This window comes from Danio aesculapii, chromosome 21, assembly GCF_903798145.1.
Source record: "Danio aesculapii chromosome 21, fDanAes4.1, whole genome shotgun sequence".
NCBI lineage: Eukaryota > Metazoa > Chordata > Actinopteri > Cypriniformes > Danionidae > Danio > Danio aesculapii.
The window spans coordinates 39,401,075-39,423,129 of record NC_079455.1 but is presented as its reverse complement, the minus strand read 5'-3'; the positions used below and the strand labels follow the sequence as shown (position 1 = coordinate 39,423,129).

Here is a 22,055-nt window from a genome sequence, read left to right as displayed (position 1 = left end):
ATTATAATGTATATATTTCTATTATATCATTAATGCAATATACATTATCTAAGAATAAATATTTTCCATTAACAAACAAGTTTAAAATAGTTTTTGGTTACAAATTTTATATAATATTTATTTATATATAATTTATTTTTTAAATATTAATACAATTTACAAATGTGCAAATATAATATGCTAGCATAAGCATAATATTTAAATAATATTATTTAACATAATATAATATCAATCAAAAATCTGAAATGTTGATCATTTTTATGTGGGGAAAAAGATTAAAGTTAGATATTAATAATAAATGAACGATAAATGTAATAGAGAGTGTATGATTTGCCTGAAAATATTTATTGAATAATGTTTGTTTAGTAAGTTTTATCAGAGGCGACACGGTGGCTCAGTGGTTAGAGCTGTTGCCTCACAGCAAGAAGGTCACTATTCAATTCACCATTTATTCAATTGAACCAAACTAAATTGACTGTAGTGTATGAGTGTGAATGAGAGTGTATGGATGTTTCCCAGTACTGGGTTGCAGCTGGAAGGGCATCTGCTGTGTAAAACATATGCTGGAATAGTTGGCGGTTCATTCCACTGTGGTGACCCCTGATAAATTGAATGATATTAATGAGTGTAATAATGCAGTAGTGATGCTGTTGGCCGTATTCAGATCTGCAGCTCTGATGTTCCAGCATTGATCTGAGTAGAGTCATGATAATCAGAGAGCAGCGCAGCTCTGTGAATTTCTCTCTCAGTTGTGGAATTTATAAAGTCTTACAGGTTTAGACGTCTAAAAATATCTGCACATCAAAAGCAGAACAAACACACATTTACAAACATGAGCACTTCACACACGCGCTCTCTGCATTTCTCTCTCTCTCTCTCTCTCTCTCTCTCTCTCTCTCTCTCTCTCTCTCTCTCTCGTGCTGTCTGAACTTTGGACCTTCACATGATTATATCACACACACGCACACGCACACACACACACACACACGCACACACGCACACACGCACACACACACACACACACAAACTTTCACTCTCACAGTCACACAAACTTTCTGTAACAGTCACACACACACATAAACACACACATACACAAGCTCTCTGTCTCTCTCTCTCTCTCTCACACACACCCACGCACATTCACTCGCAGTCACACAAACTGTCTGCAACACACTCACACAGTCACACAAACTGTAACAGACACACACACACACACACACACACACACACACACACACACACACACACACACACACACACACACAGTCACACAAACTGTTTGTAACGCAGACACACACAAACACAACCACACACACTTTCACACAAACTGTCTGTAACACACACACACACACAACCACACACACTTTCACTCACACAGTCACACAAACTGTCTGTAACAGACACGCACACAACCACACACACTTTCACACAAACTGTCTGTAACACACACACACACACACAACCACACACACTGTCACTCACACAGTCACACAAACTGTCTGTAACACACACACACACACACCACGCACACTTTCACTCACAGTCACACAAACTGTCTGTAACAGACACACACACATACACACATACACACACACACACACACACATACATAGACACACAAACTCTTTCTCTCTCTCTCTCTCTCTCTCTCTCTCTCTCACTCTCTCTCTCTCTCTCTCACACACACACACACACACACACACACACACACACACACACACACACACACACACACACACACACATACATAGACACACAAACTCTTTCTCTCTCTCACACACACACACACACACACACACACACACACACACATACATACATACATACATACATACATATAATCTCTCTCATTCAGTCACACACACGCACACACACATGTACGTATACAAACATGCTCAAACTATCTTTCACATTAACACTCGCACACAAACTCATACATACACATTCCCACTCAAACTGTCTCTCTATCTTGCACACGCACACACACACACACACACACACACACACACACACACACTATCAGATAACGGCTGCTTGGCATATTTGTTTAAAGTCAGCCGATGGATGGTTGATTCATGATTGACGGATGGCTGATCATTTTATTAGTCCTCCTCATAATGCTGTGAGGGTGTGTGTGTGCACGTGTGTGTGTGTGTTTGCTGTCTGTTTTTACATCCACTTCCTGGAGATGTCTGGCCGTTTCCGGTCCAATCAGCTGTAGAGGAAGTTGTTGGCATTTATCTGTAATCTAGCAACTGTGAGATACGGGTCAGTTTTTCCACAAAAAGAAACACACACACGCACACACACACACACACACACACACACACACACACACACACACACACACACACACACACACACACACACACGTATAGGGGGGGCGTAAGTGTTGAACACATCTCCATTTTATCAGAAAATTTATTTGTAAAGGTGCTGCTGACTTGAAATGTTCCCTGGATGTTGGAAACAACCAAAGAAATCCAAGTATGTAAAGAAAGCAAAACTAATTAGTTTACAAATGAAGTTGTGTGTAATAAATGAAACAAGACTGGGAAAAAGTATTGATCCGATGAAGAAAGGGAGGTGTAGAAAGCAGTGGTGGAAAGAGGACTGAAAAATCCTACTTACTGTAAGTAAAAGTACCATTACTTGCCTAAAAATGTAGTGTGGGTATAGAGTAAAAGTGTCTGTTGTAAATATTACTCAAAGTATGAGTAAAAACCAGACCTTACAAACGTATTCAAGAGCAGTGAGTAGAGAGTATTACACTGTACAAAGCTGATGCGTTCACATGTAATTGCTGGATGTGTGTAAACGTAACATTCTGTAGTGCATTTAGGGTGTACTCACACTATGTACAGTTGCCTTAAACCAGGCCAAAGCACACTTGTCCCCCCTCCCGTCTCCCCCAATGGCCCGCACTCACATAACATTGGGGCCTGGGCACGCTTACGTCATCGATGATGCGTTGTTCAGTAAGCGCTTTCGCTCAGCACAGCGAAGATTTCTTTAGTTATATCGTTTACGTCAGGGGTGTCCAAACTCGGTCCTGGAGGGCCGGTGTCCTGCTAAGTTTAGCTCCAACTTGCTTCAACACACCTGCCAGGAGGTTTCTAGTATATCTAGTAAAGGCTTAATTAGCCAGTTCAGGTGTGTTTGATTAGGGTTGGAGCTAAACTCACCAGGACACTGGCCCTCCAGGACCGAGCTTGGACATCCCTGGTTTTAGTCGTTTGATATGCAGTGACATGCAGTCTAATATTTCGCCGAACAGATCAGCCACTTTTGACGCTCATAAACAATCATAAAGTCCTCATGTTGCAGGAATTAGGAGGTTTGCTGAAGGTGCGGCTGTCGTACAATGAGGCGTCTTTAATAATCAACAACAGTTTGTGTTCATTGAACAGTAAGAATGATTAATAAACTGTCCCTTAAAAGTCACGTCTCGCTTTAAGTTTCAGGCTCAGGCGCACTTTGCACTCACACTATAAGCGTACCGCGCCAAAGCCCAAGTGAACTGCGCTCTGTCACACATCTTCCAACCGGGCCAGGGCCGACAAAGTGAACAGTGCCTGAGCCCGATTCAGAGCACTCACACTTCTCAAACAATCCGGCAAACGGGCCTGGGCACGGTTCGGATAGCACAGTGTGAGTACGCCCTGAGTCATTACCCAGCAGGCCCACAACGTCATAAGACGTTAATATTAGGTTAGATTTAGGTTGTTACATCAGGTGACCAAAATTCAATGTCTAGCCAGTGTTTAAAGCATGGTTTATACTTCTGCGTCGAGTGATCGGTGTGACCCACGGCACATTCAATGTGCGTAGCCGTGCATTTATACTTCTGCGTGCTGTGTGTGTTGCTCTGCAATAACTCTTTAGAAACAGTAGCTGGCAGTAGGTTTTTATGTTCTTCTGTGTCGAGTTTCTTCGCTGGTGTTTTGTTTTTTCTGAACGTTACCTTATGTGAAAGTGGCTCAAACTTGTTCATTTTGAGGCAGGAACCGGCGGACGTGCAACAACTTTAATCATAAGGTAAACACAAAACAGCAGTCTCCATCTGGAGCTCCTTCATGGGACTCGGCACTTGTAAACACTCACTACATCGGGCTTATACAGCTCTCACCTCCGGCCACACTCTTTAGCGCTACCTAGCCGACCAATCATAGTGCTTGCGATACGCGTCGTTTGTGACGTGTAGTTACATTTTTTGAGAGGTGCGTGTCACCGTCGCCGGTGGCCACAACAATGGCTACACGACCACACGTAGGCTGCGTAGCATATGCGTGCTCTTGATGCAAAAGTACAAATCAGCCTTAAGGACAATCTTATTTTGATCTCCAATAACGACATCAAATGATGTTGATATTTCGTTAATTATAGGTTGTGTTAGAAACTGATCAAAATCTAACGTCGAGCCAACATCTTAAACTAACATCATATTAATGTCTAATACTGATATTTATTCTGCAGATATGGCAACCAAAAACCAACATCTGATAGACGTCATAGTGGTAACGTCCACACAACATCAAGCTGTAACATCATTAGATGTTGATATTTGGTTGATTTTAGGTTGACAGTTAGACGTTGATGTCAGCCTGATGTTGAGTTCTGATGTCAATCCGATTTTCATTTCCAAACAAAACGCAACGTCCACATGATGTTGAAGGATAACGTCATGTTGACGTCTTGTGCCTGCTGGGTGCTTAAGGCCATTTCGGTCATCATACAGTAAACATCCATCATCCAGTCATCTGTGACCTGCATCTAAACAGTCTCTGGGTCAATGCGTGTAAAGATTTTGGACACCTTCTTGGACACTTTTAATGCTTCCAAAGAGTTTGCTGCAATTATAAAGCACACACGTCTTGAGGTAGTTCATTGATGCGATTACCTTCAATGTGTGATTTGATTGGACAGGAATCACAGGACTGAATTTTCTAATCCCCATAGACAGGAAAAATGAAGTAGTGACTGCAGGTAGAAGGACAGTAGTGCAGTAAAAGTACCGATACAGCACTAAAAATGTACTCAAGAGAAAGTAAAAGGGCACATTTATAAAACTACTCCATAAATTAAAATTTCTGACAAAAAATTACTCCATTACAGTAATTTGAGTATTTGTAATTTGTTACTTTACACCACTGTTAGAAAGGCAGCAAAAGCCCATAGAGCAGCTGAAATCTTTCAGTAGTTCTTCAGCAACCCTCTACCCTTTGTCATTGTAAATGAATATTAGCTGTTTCAGTCCAACATGTAGATTAGCAGGAGGATGAAGATGAAACCAGGGTGGACATTTCAGCAAGACAATGATCCAAAACACAGCCAAGGAAACTCTCAAATGCTTTCAGAGAAAAAAATAAAGCTGTAGAATGGCCCAGCCAACCCCCTGATCTGAATCCAATAGAAAATACAAATTAAAGATCAGATTTGATAGACGATACCCACAGAACCAAGATTTTCACACTCTGTTGACGTCTGTGAAAAACTCACACCTGAGCAATGCATGTGACTTCATTCTCCACATGAGAGGCGTCTTTAAGCTGCAATCATTAATAAAGCCTTTTATATAAAGTATTAAATACATTTCAGTAGTTCAGCACTTTCTCCTTGTCATTTCATTGCACATAACTCATTTTTCAGATTTGTCTTTTTGTTTTATTTTGATGTTTGTATTGTTTGGGTTTTTACCAAAATCTGTTTTAATTCCATGTCAACAGCTCCTTTAGAAATATTATTCCCAGGAAAAAAACATGACGTGTTCAATACTTATTTCCCCCTCTGTATGTGAACACAGAGAAATCTGATTCATTTCTTGGATGTTCCTCCTCCTGGTGTTACTGTGGATGATTAATCTTTGCATCTTCCTCCAAACATTACAAATGCTGTAAAAATTCTGCAAAACTGATTGAGTATCAGTAATTATAAAGTATTAAGTAGTTTTTAAATCATACAAATATGTGAAGGGGTGAATCATAATGTGGTCATCATATCCCTGTTATTTTAATAATAGTTTAGTACTATTGCAGCATTTTGAAAGAAGGTTTTATTTTGTTATTTATTATTTGATTCATTTATTTATTTGCTCTTTGATTCCTTGATGTGCGGCACAGCGGCTCAGTGGTTAGCACTGTTGCCTCACAGCAAGAAGGTGACTGGTTCGAGTCCCAGCTGGGCCAGTTAGCATTTCTGTGTGGAGTTTGCATGTTTTCCCTCAGTTGGCGTGGGTTTCCACTGCAGTCCAAACACATGCGCTATAGGGGAATAGATTAAAGTAAATTGACCGTTGTGTACGTGTGTGAATGCAAGAGTGTATGGGTGTTTCCCAGTGCTGGGTTGCAGGTGGAAGAGCATCCGCTGCGTAAAAACATATGCTGGATAAGTTGGTGGTTCATTCCGCTCTGGCGACTCCTGATGAATAAAGGGGGTCACACTTTATTTTGATGGTCCGTTTGTTGAGTGTAAGAGACATTGCATCTACATGCCAACTTGCATTTAAAATCTGCACTAATCACAACTAACAAGCAAAAAATATATATGCATGCGTGAGGAAAATCTGTCTCAATGAAATCCCATTATCACAAGAAAATACATTTTTATAACGTAATTGAGTGACCAAAAAATACACAGACTGACCGCTCACCAGCCCTGCACACACTGCTTGATATGAATTAATCTGTTTATGATAACTGAGCTGTGTTTTCACGGGTGGTGTCTGCTATTGCACAGATGCTTTTGACATGTACTTTTTTATTTGCATAAGTCATTTTAATAACAATACTGCTCTTTTCATGAGCTGCAATATTAGTTTAATCTTAGTCAGTGCAAGCTCTTTTGCGATGGTGTACATAATGTTGCTATATTTACATATAGCTGCCACTTGCACGGCTGACAGCATCTGGCAATTAAATGAAGGATTAAATAGATGTGGCAAACAGTTACCTGAAAATTCCGTCCCACAGACTTTACAGTGAGTGTTATATATATTTAGTTATTTTCATAGCGGACTTGAAGCCACTGGAAGTCTTTTATCCTCTCTTCGAAAAGCGTAGATGGTGGATTAACATTCACCACATGATCAGTAATCAGATGTGCCATTATTTGTAGCTTTAGGTGATTTCTAAAACAAAATCTGTCAGTGTAGTTTTCATTCTTATCTTTACATTTTCACAGTTGTAGCTGCTGTCGTCTGAAGGCATTGATTGAGTGATTGACAGCTGATTTTAACCAATCCATTCGCGTTCAGTTCTAGAGCAGTGGGCCAATAAGAAGATCGTAAAGGCGGGCAAGCGTTATGGGTTTTGCTTACTGCAGCAAGTTGACATGACAACAGTTTAAAAGTGTTCCTGAGCACTGCGTTTCAAGTGCAAAGATGAATTCTGCCAGAATGTGTCCTAAATACTTTATGAATTCATCCTGATATTTCTGACGTTTCCTACTTTTGTCTGATGGGGTCTTGCTGTTATGCTTAGTCAAAGTAGAAAGTTCCGGTTTTCACATCCAGATGCGTGCTGTATTGATAACTAGCGAGTGATTTGCTGCACAGTTATGATGTTCCATTCACTTTTTTTAAATACTAATCAGTAATAACTTTTAAAAAAATCAGAAAACATTAGCTTTCACTTGTAATACTGAAAAATATATATTATAATCATTGAAAATTACACAAATTTTAAATCACTCTCTCGACCCATTGAAATTATTCTGCAACCTCCAGTTTGAGAACCACTGCTCAAATGGACCATCAAAATAAAGTGTTACCATAAAGGGACTAAGCCGAAGGAAAATGAATGGTTCTTGATTCATTCAATTAATTATTTATTCATTCATTTTATTTATTTATTTATTTATTTATTTATTTATTTATTTATTTATTTATTTATTTATTTGTTCATTTTATTTATTTGTTCATTGTATTTATTTATTTATTTATTCTTTTTGTAATTTTTGTAATGTATTTGACAAAAAACTCATTTCACAGTTTAAAAATTCTAAATGGTAAATGAACCGTATCCCAACAACATCCCAAAAACACTCTAATTATTAACAATTATAGTACTACAGTAATCACTTAGCAACCACATACAAATGAAGTCAGAATTATTAGCCCCCCTATATATTTTTTTTTGCATAACGGAAGATTTTTTCATCACATTTCTAAACATAATAGTTTTAATAACTCATTTCTAATTACTGATTTATTTTATCTTTGCCATGATGACAGTAAATATTTCAAGAGTTCACACTTAGCTGATGATTGATTAATAAAGCTTGTTTGGCACGCTGTCCTGGGAAAGAGCACTGAGCTCATGAGATCCTCGAGCCCAGGGCTTCCTCCCGTTGCAAGGCGAGAGGGGAGTTTGAGCTTAGGTAGATCTCGAGAACTCCCCTGCTGTAGTAGCTAATGAACAGATACTGATTGGTCTTAAGAGATAACTACTTGCTAGGGGCACAGGTGCCAATTTGGATTAGTCAATTAACTTAAGTTGCAAGTTTTTGGGTGGTGGGAGGAAACCGGGGTACCCGGGGGAAGCCCACGTGAGCACGGGGAGAACTTATAAACTCCGCACAGAAACGCTGGCTGGCTTGGTAAGGACTAGAACCAGTCACGTTCTTGCTGTGAGGCAACAGTGCTAAGCACACCGTGCCACCCATCTAGGAAAGGAGGAGAAGTAGGGGTGGAAGAGGGGATTCTTCAAAACAAAGATGGTTGTAATATGGAACTTAAGGTATTAATAGTGACTTAGGAATCGTCTGATTGGCTCGTCATGAATTGAGTAATGACCAGCTGTGTTCAATCATAATCACGTGCTGCTCTCGAAATTAGTTTATAAATAAACTTCACTTTACTAGATATTTTTCAAGATACTAGTATTCAGCTTAAAGTGACATTTAAAGGCTTAGCTAAGTTAGGTAGGCAAATTAGGGTAAATAGGCAAATTATTGTATAACGATGGTTTGTTCTGTAGACTATTTTAAAAAGATATAGCTTAAAGAGGGCTAATAATATTGACATGTAAAATAGTTTGAAAAAATTAAAACTGCTTTTATTCTAGTCGAAATAAAACAAGTAAGACTTTCTCCAGAACAAAAAAAACATTATAGGAAATACTGTGAAAAATTCCTCTGTTAAACATCATTTGGGAAATACTTGAAAAAGAAACAAACAAATCACAGGAGGGCGAAGAATTGTGATTTCAACTGTAACAACATGCCTAAAACACTCTTATTGTTAAACAAGTGTAATTTACGTCTTTGTTTTTAAGTGTTGTTAAATGGATTGTATTCTTACAATGTTTATTTCTCCACACATTTAGGTCATCACACAGTCTACATTGGTGTTAATGTGCCTAAAAGTTACCGGCGGCGGCGCCGACATAGACGACGATCCAGTCACAGAGAGAGACGGGAACGGGTGACGGAGAACGTGAGCGACAAATCAGATACCGAGAACGCAGACGACTCCTCGTCCAGCATCCTCAAACCACTCAGTAAGACAAAAAACATTTCTTATTGTCATAAACAGGCCCAAAACTAGCTCTCCAGAACTCGCTAATAAAATCTGTCTATGATGTAAGAGGTATTACAAAGTGTTTAGATAGTACAAAGGCTATAAATTATAAAATAAGTACATTTCTCATTACCAAATTTATTGTATGTATAGTATATAGGAAATACTGAATGGATTTTTAGTCCAATATCAGGGGAGTGTTTGAAAAAGAATTAGTTTCACAACAGGGCTAATCATTTTGTCTTTAACTTTATAAGTAGGTTTGTCTGTATCTAATGTATAATAAGAAATGTGTCAAATGTTTAGAGATTAAGCAGATGCATATAATATATAATGACATCATAGCAGATGGATGGATGGTAGATGGATGGATGGATAGATGGATAGACGGATGAATGGACGGATAAATGGATGGATGCATGGGTGGATGGATAGATAGGTGGATGGGTAGAGGGATGGATAGATGGATGGATAGAAGATGGATGGATGGATGGCTAGACGAATGGACAGATAAATACATGGATAGATAGATGGATGGATGGATGGATGGATGGATAGATGGATAGACGGATGAATGGACGGATAAATGGATTGATGCATGGGTGGATGGATAGATAGGTGGATGGGTAGAGGGATGGATGGATGGATGGATGGATAGAAGATGGTTGGCTAGACGAATGGACAGATAAATACATGGATGGATGGATGGATGGATGGATGGATGGATAGAAGACGGACGGATAGATGGATGGCTAGAAGGATGGATAGATTAATGCATGAATGGATGGGTAGATGCATGGATGGACAAATGGATGAATGGATGGATGGATGGCCAGATGGATGGATAGATAGATGGATGGATAGATGGATAGACAGATGTACAGATAGATTGATTCACAGATGGATTGCTAGATGCATGGATGGACAAATGTAGGAATGGATGAATGGACAAGGACGGACGGACGGATAGATAGATGGATGGATGGATGGATGGATGGATGGATGGATGGATGGATGGATGGATGGATGGATAGACCAATGTACGGATAGATGGATTCATGGATGGATGGATGGATGGATAGATAAATAGATAGTTGGATGGATAGATGGATAGACAGATGTGCGGATAGATGGATTCAATGATGGATGGATGGATCGCTAGAAGGATGGACAGATGGACAAATGGAGGAATGAATGGACGAATGGATGGATAGATAGATAGATAGATAGATAGATAGATAGATAGATAGATAGATAGATAGATAGATAGATAGATAGATAGATAGATAGATAGATAGATAGATAGATAGACGGGCGGGCGGGCGGACGGACAGATGGATGAATGGATAGCTAGTCGCATGGATGGATAAAGATAGACAGACAGGCAGATGAAAGGATGGATGGATGGCCAGATGGATGGATGAACGGACAGACAGACGGACATATGGATGGATGAAGAGATAGATAAATGGATAGACGGATGGATAGATGGATGGATGAATGAATGGACGAGGCCCGACGGATGGATGAATAGACATATGTAAGGATAGATAGATTCATGGATGGATGGAAGGATAGATAGATGGATGGACAAACAAACGGGCAGATCCACATTCCACAGTATAATTATAATCAATTTTCATTTCTTATATAGGAAAGAGCAGCTTGGAAATTCCTTTTGTGTATTTACACAGCAAAACAATTAATACAAAAAAAAAACAACAACAACTGCAAGTCATGCTTCGTTTTAGATCACAGCCTTTATCTGCCCTTATCACAGATCACTCTGTGTTGCAGAATCAGGGAGGGAATGAAATAAATATGATTCAGCCCAGAGCACTGAAAAAAAATTAATCATTGGATTTACAATTTTTAACCGGTTGCAAACAATGTGGGCTGAATATAAACAAATAAATTAAGTTTAGTGATGGCCAACTTAATTTGTTTGCATAAATTCAGCCCATATAAATTGTTTGCAACCAGTTACCTTAAAAATGTAGTAAAGACAATTCATCTTTTTTCAGTGATCGACGGCAAGAGAGAAAGAGATAAAGCCTCAGTTAAAGGTCTTTGTGTGTGCTAATCTCTCTTAATCAGTGACATGGCTGAAAAGGCAACGCAAGAAGCTAAACAAGTGCACAGTCACCTTTATCTGCGCTTATCCTCGCTCAACCCCTCGCTGTGAGAGCTCACAAAACACACATTTCACACACTCATTACTTACAGTAAGTCACTGGGTTAAACTAACAAACACATTTCTCATCTTATACGGCTGCTCATGATCTGGATTTGTGGCTGAGTTTAGCATTAGCGGTCAGGTGATTGTAACAATGCCGCTAGTTTGAGTGTATGCTAGCGCCGTAATGGGTAATTTTAGCCACTCGTGGTAAGAGGTGTTAACTTTTAGCCCAGGTTAGCAGGCTCGGAGCCAGCATTGAGCTAGACGGATGTTCTCTGTAAAACTCAGCCTCACTTACTGCGGAGAGGCCGTTTCAGGAGACTGAGGGACACAAACAATCGAGTTTAGCATAGATTAGCTTTGTGCTCTGAATGTGCTAAACTGCAGAGAGCAGGAATAGCAGCGTAAGCTATAAATAGTGTGGCCAGATGACTCTATTATCTTGGTTTTGGTTGTATAGTTCACGTCTGAAAGCAATATGGCAAGCTGTTTTAACATTTAATCTATAAATATAGAAATAACAGTGTATGTATGCTACTAGAACTTAATATTTTAGACTTATTTGTTAGCTACTATAGACCTTTTTCTTAGAAAGCAAAATTACCCAATATGCTTTGCGTCTATGCGCAAGGAGAATGCTAAGAACTTCCGGTCGGCAGCTGATGCGTTTAAACAGTCACATTTGTACAGCATTGAAATCATAGTTTTAATCTATTTTATTCGCTTTTATCATCTTTGAACTAATACTTTGAACTAATACTTGTTGATCATTTAAAAAAATGTGAGCTAATAGGATGGAAAACAACTGCTGTGAGGAATTTCCCCTCGTTGTCAGATGGCGTCTTCTACTGTTAAAATGAAGCCTCGTCATTGCTAACGTCGACATTTTCTCTTTCTTTTAAATATATAACCAACCCAAACAAATGTAATTCACCAAAATGTTTGACACACACACGTAGCCTAATGTACTGTCCCACTAACACACTGATTTAATAAGTGTGACAAAGTGAAAATAAAGTGAATTTTTGAAATGACAGAAAAACACAAACTGTGGTGAATACAACACACTAAATGTAACATAAACAGCTCACGATTAGAATGAACAGCAAATCAGCCAGCAGAGTATCAGTAACAGACTTTTATTGGTCATTTTTGTAAATTGCCTGACTTGCATAACGTTACCTGTTAAGTTTCATGCCAGTAATCTGGTTTGCTCTATAATGCAGTGAAGTATTGTGCGCGCATGTGTGTGTTGAAGAGCCACTGAGCTAACAGGCCAGGGAAACACACACACACACACACACATTGTATTTCTGACGGCAGACACGAGAACTAGGAGAACGTTTTCTCTCGCGCTTGAACCACATCTGACAGATTATAATGGCTTTAACACACACTTTAAAAGTTGTGTGTTACAAAAACACTCTGTAATCCACGCAAAACGCTATTGAAACCCATTTTCAGATCGCTAATTACCGGTTGTAAATGCTGTAAACGGAAATTCTAAATATTCTACCTGAAGACGTGGGTCTCTATGGCCCCCTTCATGCTGCAGCCAAGAAAACTTTTTTTACTCATAATAGCTAGTCCCTGATACTAGTCTTATTAAATAGATTGTAATACTTTTTCAGTTAAGATCCTCCATTATTGATTTGTGGGTTGTACTGATTGGCCATAGCTTTACATGTATTTAAGACCCGTAACAGCATATTTCAGTGAATTTAATACTTTTTAAGGGCGTGAATTTAGTTTTTAAAATTTTATACATTTTAAGACTTTTTAAGACCCCATCGTCAGCCTGAAAAAACTAAAACTTTTTTCCCTTTTGAACTTAGTATATTTTATTTTGAGAAACATTTATAATATTTTAGAGCTGTAAATATGTCAGGCTGAATAATGAAAATGAATCATTGACTTCTGCTGTCTTCATTAGTTTAAAAAAAAAGTAAATATAAAATCTTACACATACCTTAGGAACAGTATAGCAGAAAATTTTGGCGGTTTTAAAACCTTGACTTTTTCAAATCGTGGCATACCGTGGCATATCGTGCCATGCCTACTGTATATACAGTAGTATTTACAACAATTTGTTAATGAGGGCTACAGCATATTGAATTATTAACTATAGTAAACTGTTTAACTGTTTTGTACTTTTAGTTTTACTACAGTAAACTGTGGTGAATCGTAGTATAATATAACATGTAGTTGTCGAGAACTACACTTGTGTCATTTGTTTTACTATAGTTGTGTAACCATTGCAACTATAGGATTACCACAACAAATTAATTCAAGTACTTTACTATAGTAGGGTCTTAAAGTAATGTTTACTATAAGTGACTACAGTATTTTTTCGTGTGGGATCTTAGTCTTCATGTGTTATTATTCAATCATTCATTATCTTTTTGGCTTAGTCCCTTTATTTATCAGGGTTCCCCACAGCGGAATGAACCGCCAACTTTTCCAGCATATGTTTTATGCAGCGGATGGAAACACCTATACACTCTTGCATTCATACACACACACACACACACACACATACACTACGGCCAATTTTAGCTTCATCAATTCACCTATAGCACATATGAAGCACCCGGGAGAAACCCACGCTAACACAGGGAGAACATGCAAACTCCACACAAAAACGCCAACTTACACAGCCGGGGTTCAAACCAGCAACCTTCTTACTGTGAGGTGACTGTGCTACCCAGTACACCACCGTGTCGCCCCAATTGTTATTATAAACATCGAAATTCATTGAAATTCCACTGGTCCTGGCTCCATAATAGAGCAGATTTCTATTGACCCCACTTTTAAAATGGCCAAATTTAAAACAGAATAAAAGGTGTTTACAGCCTGGTACAAAGAATGATATTTTTCATACAGCTAATATTACCCTTCATGACAACTGTGAGGGGGTGAATTTTTTTATAACTCATCCGTTTCCTTTATATTAGGTTATATTAAGTCTGCATAATTAAGGGCGTGGCCACTTGAGTGACAGCTAGGTCTCGCTGGTCGCCGTCACTTCATTTCAGCTGATTAGCTGCTGAGCTCGGCATATACTGTTGGGCATATATTGTTTTATGTGGCTCTACACACAGTCCGTTGCTTTTTGGAATCATTTTTTTTTACAATTATTGGATGATATGGTATGTACAATGCTGTGTGCACTTTATTTTACTCACAAACCATTCATGTGGCCTCCATATCCCAGGTATATCCCAGAATCTGACAGATTGATTAGCTGTAGGCTCTAGAACAGTCATCTGAAGCGTTATCATACAGTGTTATGCTGGAGTTCATCAATAGTCCTGCATTTACTAACAGACTATATCTGAAGTGTTTGGAAGTAATTTGTGTTTTCCTACTGTAGAAAAACTTCATAGGAACAATGCTTAGTGGCTCAATGTATTACTACAGTGTTTTTAAAAGTCTAAACACTTTATTGATATAGTACACAATCAAGCACATGTGGTCAGAACACAAACAAGTCTCAGATAATGAAGTATTAAGCATTTCTCCCAAAGGAAAGCCCATCTAAGCAAAATGCTAGCAGGCATCTGTAGCTCCGCCCATGCTCCACCTCTTTGCTCTTATTTGGTATCCCCCGGTTGGTGCGATGACGCGCAAACAAAATGGCGACGATTGACCACGTCTACTTGTAGCTTCTTTTGCGTTTTTCAGAAAACTATGGGTAACGTCACTAATACTACTACGTCCATATCTTTTACAATCTAATGATAAACACACCTATATTAAGTAAAAACGGTTATTCAAAACTGAATTTAATTCACGATCCATCAGAAACTATTCTAATATGTTGATTTGACATTTAATTTGACATAAAAACATTTAATATCATTATAATTCTGAAAGCAGTTGTTGATTTTTGATGGACATTAAAATGTCTCTTTTGATCAGTAGGCCTACATCCTTGCTGAATAAAAAATATGTACTGCCTCTTATATTTTATATTAAATGCATATAAAAATATAAGTTTATATAAAACTGAATTACATATAAACTGAAAGTAAATATCAATTTTAAAATGTATATATGCATATATTTGGTAATAAACTAATGAGCTGGTGCTCATGATGGTATCTGACCACACATCGCATTTTAATAACATTCAGAAACACATCTACATGTTTCTACATGTCTTTAAACTAACCTCAGGCTAGGTTGAAAAAAAGTATGCATGTCATCTGCACACATTCATGCCATGTGAAGATACATACATGTACAAAACACTTAAATGGCCCATTGAAAACCTTTATATTTTCATACAAACTGTCCAGTTGCAATGCAGAAGAGAGATTTCAACATAACTAGCAGTCTCTCGCAGTAATCACTGTGTTTTTGACCTGATTTTGCAGACAGATCTCATCAGTATCCCCAAAATCCTGCTTTAAATCTTTTGTTTTGTCTAGTTTTACCTTTGAAAGTGCCTGCCTGTCAGTCTTTGTCATTTAAACGCACATTTAGAAAAGGTGTGGCGACTGTCGCTTGCAACATACCCAACATTGCAGTTATGAGAAATGCTGATATTTACAAAAAAATATCGAACTAGGCTTCCTCAAGCCTTTTCCTCTCTCATTTATCTTGCATGCTACATCTCAAGGCAACTTCCCTGTGAAATTCAGCTTAGCATGTCAGCTCTGACTTTCGCAACGTCTATTTCTGTTTGTCCAGGAAGTGAAGTCTCCCACACACTGATCACTTTTTGGGTGTAGGGCTCAAATCAACAACAAATCTCATTCATTATGTTACAAAACAGCCTTTCAGGAGTATAAAAACAGTGATTAATACTATCGCACCTTAAGCAGACACAGGACTATTGTTGTGTCATTGTTTGTGGATCTATGGTTTGGGTCTTTTGGCTGTTAGTCTTTATTTAGGAACAATTGATGACAGGCCATTGAATTAGTAAGGGATAAGCAACGGATTGTCATATGCATTAAAGGTGCTGTTTGTATGTTTTTGACTTTTATAAAACTTAAAAAGACCATATGTTTGCAGTTATTTATAAACATGCTAATTTAACATACTTAATTATCTGAAAAGCAACGCTAAAATCAGCTTTGAAAATGTTTTCTGCATTCATCAGCCAATCAAATAGCATTTGATTAACCTCATGTATAAGTTGCAATAAACTGTGTTCTCACACCTGACTGGCTGTCGTTTCTTGACAGTTTCTCCGGCAGCAGAGCGGATACGCTTCATTTTGGGTGAAGATGACAGTGGTCCTCCCCCACCGCAGCTCTTCACTGAACTTGACGAACTTCTTGCCGTTGACGGACAGGAACTAGAGTGGAAGGAAACAGCCAGGTAAATGTGTTGAAACACCCACAAAACATGTCTTACTCATAATTCACGGCTGTGTTTGCTTCTGTTTGTTTTCCCGCTTGTTTACTTTCACTTTAGAAATGACTGATATGCGATCATCCAAAATTAGATTTTTTTTTTTGTGTCAGTGTAGTTAACACAACCCATTTTGCATTGTATTCTCAGTATGGCCACAAGGGGTGCTGTTGTAAATATTGAGATCTACATTTAGTCATTTAGCAGATCCGTTTATCTAAAGCGACTTACAATTGAGGAGGCATTCAGCGATTCAACAAGAAGAGGTAACACACACTAGAAGTGCTAATTATACAGAGGAACTGTTTGTGCTCAGAGAATTAAATGCTAGAGTAAGGAGAGAGAATGTGAGGCACACATCGTAAATGGTTTTTTAGAGACATAGGGCTCTATTTTAATGATTTAAACCCAAAGTCTAAAGCACATGCAAGCATTACGGGCATCTCCGAATCCACTTTTGCTATTTTAAGGATGGATTTAAGCAACTGGGATTAAAAGGTCTGTTCAGTTTGCTAGGATCATCAATCATCATCAAATGTGATTAAGAGTGAGTTTCACAAGTTTAAAATATTTTAAAACAGAGCATGTGTGTAATGAATTACAGCGATTCACTTCAGCTTTACTTCATCAGCACAGCCGCGTGTCAGAACAATTATAAAGGAAGACGCTTCAATCCCGGTTTGTAGACGTTAAATCAGGTTTATTTTGTACATTAACATAACAGATATCCATACAGCAGTGGATATTAACCTGTATCCTGTCACATATGCGTGGAAAAAGCGTGTAAAGCTAAACGAGCGCGTTGTCTGTGTGTGTGCGCGTGTCCGCGCTGTGATGTTTGTGTGCGCGTGAACTTTGTAACGACATTGTGTGTGACTCATCGTTGCAAATCAATAACAAATGCATCAGAAAGGCACATAGAAACGGTGGGCGGGGAGGACTAGCTTTAAAGGCGCAGTACAACAAAACCGCAACCTGATTAAAAAAGTTATAAAAAAGACACTTATAAAATGTATAATAAAAAAATCTGATGGGTCTTTAAAGCTGAAACTTCACAGACACGTTCTGGAGACACAAAAGAGTTGTATTAAATCTGAAAAAAAGGGGTAACCTAGGTGCCCTTTAAGCAATTTAATATGCAAAATGGGATGTATGCAAATTTAGGAGCGAATGAAGACATACTTTATTATTTAGATTTAAAATATTTTAAAAATGATTTAAGATTCTAAGTGAAAAATCTAAATAAAATGATGGTAAAAAATAAAAATATTTATTTGAAGTTGTTGATCGTATCTATAGAAACTAGATTTTGTTTGCCAAAGAAGCCATTCATTCATTCATTCATTCATTCATTCATTCATTCATTCATTCATTTTCCTTCGGCTTAGTCTCTTCGTTCATCTCCGGTCACCACAGCGGAATGAACCACCAACTTATTCTGCATATGTTTTACGCAGCGGATGCCCTTCCAGTTGCAACCCATTCACTGGGAAACACCCATACACACTCATTCACACATCACTACGGCAAATTTAGCTTTTGAATTCACTTATAGCTCATGTCTTTTCACTGTGGCGGAGCACCCGGAGGAAACCCACACCAACACAGGGAGAACATGCAAACTCCACACAGAAATGCCAACTGGCCCAGCCGAGACTCAAACCAGCAACCTTCTTGCTGTGAGGCGACTGTGCTACCCACTGAGCCACTGTGTCGCGCCTGCAAAAGAAGCCAGTACATACTCAAATTTACAAGTATTTTGAGAGTGTGCTCATGGGAGTGGGTGGAGCTAAATATATCTTTTGCCACACTTTGCTTTCTGAAGCTCTCTGATTGGTGGTAATTTCTGCACAGCATCATGGGTAATGTAGTTTTTCTTTATACAAGTTTTAAATATACATAAAAAAAACTATGTTAAATAAATGTGAACATATGGATTCAATAACAGTATATACAACCAATTACAAATCTCAGAACTCACAGTAGGTTTATCATTTTAAGCTTTATAAGTTACCCTTTTGGAGTTTTGTATTAGTTTCTTTATGAATCTTTCTGCATCTTAACGGCGATCCCAGATATTATGTTAGTATCTTGACAGGTGTTTTTGCCCTCAGGTTGATATGTAGGTCAGAATCAGCCTCAGAAGTATTCAACACTGATTGACTATTGAAGAATTCACACCACTTGACTGTTCTTAGGATTTCACACATTCCTGACCACATGCACCGCTCACGTATCCAGTTAGAGAAGAGTTTGGACTACAGAATAAGGGTCAAACAACAACCAATAATTTGAAAGCAAAACTAAAGTTCATTATGGTCAAGGTGCATGTTTACATTTTTCATTATGTTATGTATAAATGCTCTTTAAAATATCTGTTAATTCATTAGGGTTTTTCATTTATTTACGGTTGTGAATTGCATTATGGGATGTTGATCTCTGCTCTGTCGACATTTGATGTTGCAAATTCAACTCAACATATTAACAAAATGACTTTTATTGACATTTTAGTAGTTTGGAATTACATAATGTATAAGAAATAATGTCTAAAGAAATAAGTCTAAAATAACAGAAAATGAACAGAACATTTTATTAAAAGTTTTTTGTAGCAGTAATATCCAACACCATGGCAGACAATATATCACTTTACACTATTAAAATGCTCACTTTTTCAAACTTTTCAAGGTTAGAGAAAGATCAAAATCAGCAAAGTTGTTGGGAGAAAGATCAAGGTCCTAAAATGCAATTCAAAAGCTTAAATAAAGGGGACAAAATAAAAACATAACTCACAAAATTACAGAAATCTGTTAATTTACGGATAGTTTTATAGTGTTTGTTACAAAAACATTAAATAATAGTATTTATTTATTTATTTATTTATATATATATATATATATATATATATATATATATATATATATATATATATATATATATTTATTTATTTATTTATTTATTTGTGTGTGTACTGTGTATACTTATTATGTACTGTATAAATAAATACACACGTGCATGCATATATTTCAGAAACTGTTTATTTTTATATAGACGTAAAATATACACGTATATCATATAAGTTCAATATACATATATGAATATCTGTGGAGCAATAAATGCATTACAAAAACATTACATATACATAATAAATAGGGATGTCCCGATCAGTTTTTTTTTTTTACTTTGAGTCCGAGTCACTTGATTTTGGAGTATACCGATACCGATCCGATATTTCTATAGTACATAAAAAAACCAATAAAGAAGAGCAAAGAAACCGATCCAGGATGTTCACCTTATTTTAACATTCAACAACTCTGTAAACAAACAGAGCACTTCTGTGAGATAGCTTGAACAATCAAGTAATAAATAACATAAATTCTTCACTTTTGGACTTTAATACAAGAGTAAATGTAATAAATCGAATATAAAAACAAATAGCACATCAACTTAAAATACCCAGCAGGCATGTAAACAAAATAAATAAAAGTAGCACAGTGTTTGCAAAGCCAGTAATGTGCTTTTTGGAGCTGCAGTCCTAACTCTTACTGTCATCACAGTAGTAAGTTTCACAGAAGGAACTGTATGTTTTCCTTAATGAAAACTAACATCTCTACCTTGCCAGGTTTGAGCCTGTTTTTGTTCTAATCAAGGACGTTTGCAGCGGCACTAAAAAGTCTGTAATATCTTCAGATCGCAGACATACTCGCACTTTGCGCTTCATGCTGCTTCCATGTTCTACTTAGCCGGTCCTCATCGGGAGGTACCATCCAAATCCGATCGATTCTGAAACTGCATGATCGGATCTAGACATTCCTAATAATACACACAGATATACATTCATTCATTTTCCTTTGGCTTAGTCTCTATTTCAGAGGTCACCACAATGGAATGAACCGCCAGCTATTCCAGCATGTTTTACTCCGTGGATGCGCTTCCAGCTGCAACCCAGTACTGGGAAACACCCATACACACTCGTTCACACACATACACTACGACCAATTTAGTTTATTCAATTCACCTGTAGCGCTTGTCTTTGGACTGTGGGCGAAACCGGCGCGCTCAGAGGAAACCCATGGAAACATGGGGAGAACATGCAAACTCCACACAGAAATGCCAGCTGGCCCCAGTTGGGACTCAAACCAATGACTTTCTTGCTGTGAGGTGACCGTGCTAACCATTGTGCCACCATGCCGCCCACACACAGATATATTATGTCAAAACAAACTTTTATTTTGGATGTGTATAATCGCGATTAATCTTCACCCAGCACTATATATATATATATATATATATATATATATATATATATATATATATATATATATATATATATATATATATACTTAACAAATATACACAGCAAACACATAACATAAATACAAAGCTTTACTTTGGATGCGATTAATCGTGATTATTCTTCACCCAGCACTAAAAATAACTGTTTTTTTAACTCCATTATCTCACCTTGAAGGATTAATAACCTCTTCATGGATGCAAACTGTTTTGATTTAGCATGTAAACGCACAAGAGTAAGTAAATGGTCAGTAAATGTATGCTCTTTGGTCTCAGATATACGGTTGATCTCTCTTTGAGCAACTTGTCAAGGAGTAAAGTATTATCTAAAGACACACGTAAAGAGAAAAGACAAAGCCGCTTTCATGTGCTCTGAGTTTTGATTTCTTCTGTGTATTGAGTGACAGATGAGCTGCAGGTCTTTTCCTGCTATGATATCAACTGACCCACACACACACACACACACACACACACACACACACAGTTAAAGTATGTTTTTGAGTCGTTTCATTTTAATTAGGTTTTAAATTAATTAAAAAATGGCGAGACAGCAAGAAGGTCGCGCATCGGCTGGATCAGTTGGCATTTCTGTGTGGAGTTTGCATGTTCTCCCAGTGTTCGCGTGGGTTTCCTCCGGGTGCTCCGGTTTCTCCCACAGTCCACAGACATGTGGTACAGGTGAATTGGGTAGGCTAAATTGTCTGT

At 37.8% G+C, this 22,055-nt stretch overlaps 1 protein-coding gene across 1 annotated transcript in view; it reads left to right on the top strand.

Moving 5' to 3' along the window:
* The window catches only part of slc4a4b (solute carrier family 4 member 4b), a 115,709-nt gene that overhangs the window by 36,821 nt on the left and 56,833 nt on the right, over positions 1-22,055 (top strand). Inside the window, 2 exon segments of the mRNA XM_056445698.1 lie at positions 9,324-9,497; positions 16,892-17,027. Of these exon segments, the coding sequence (XP_056301673.1) occupies positions 9,324-9,497; positions 16,892-17,027 (310 nt within the window).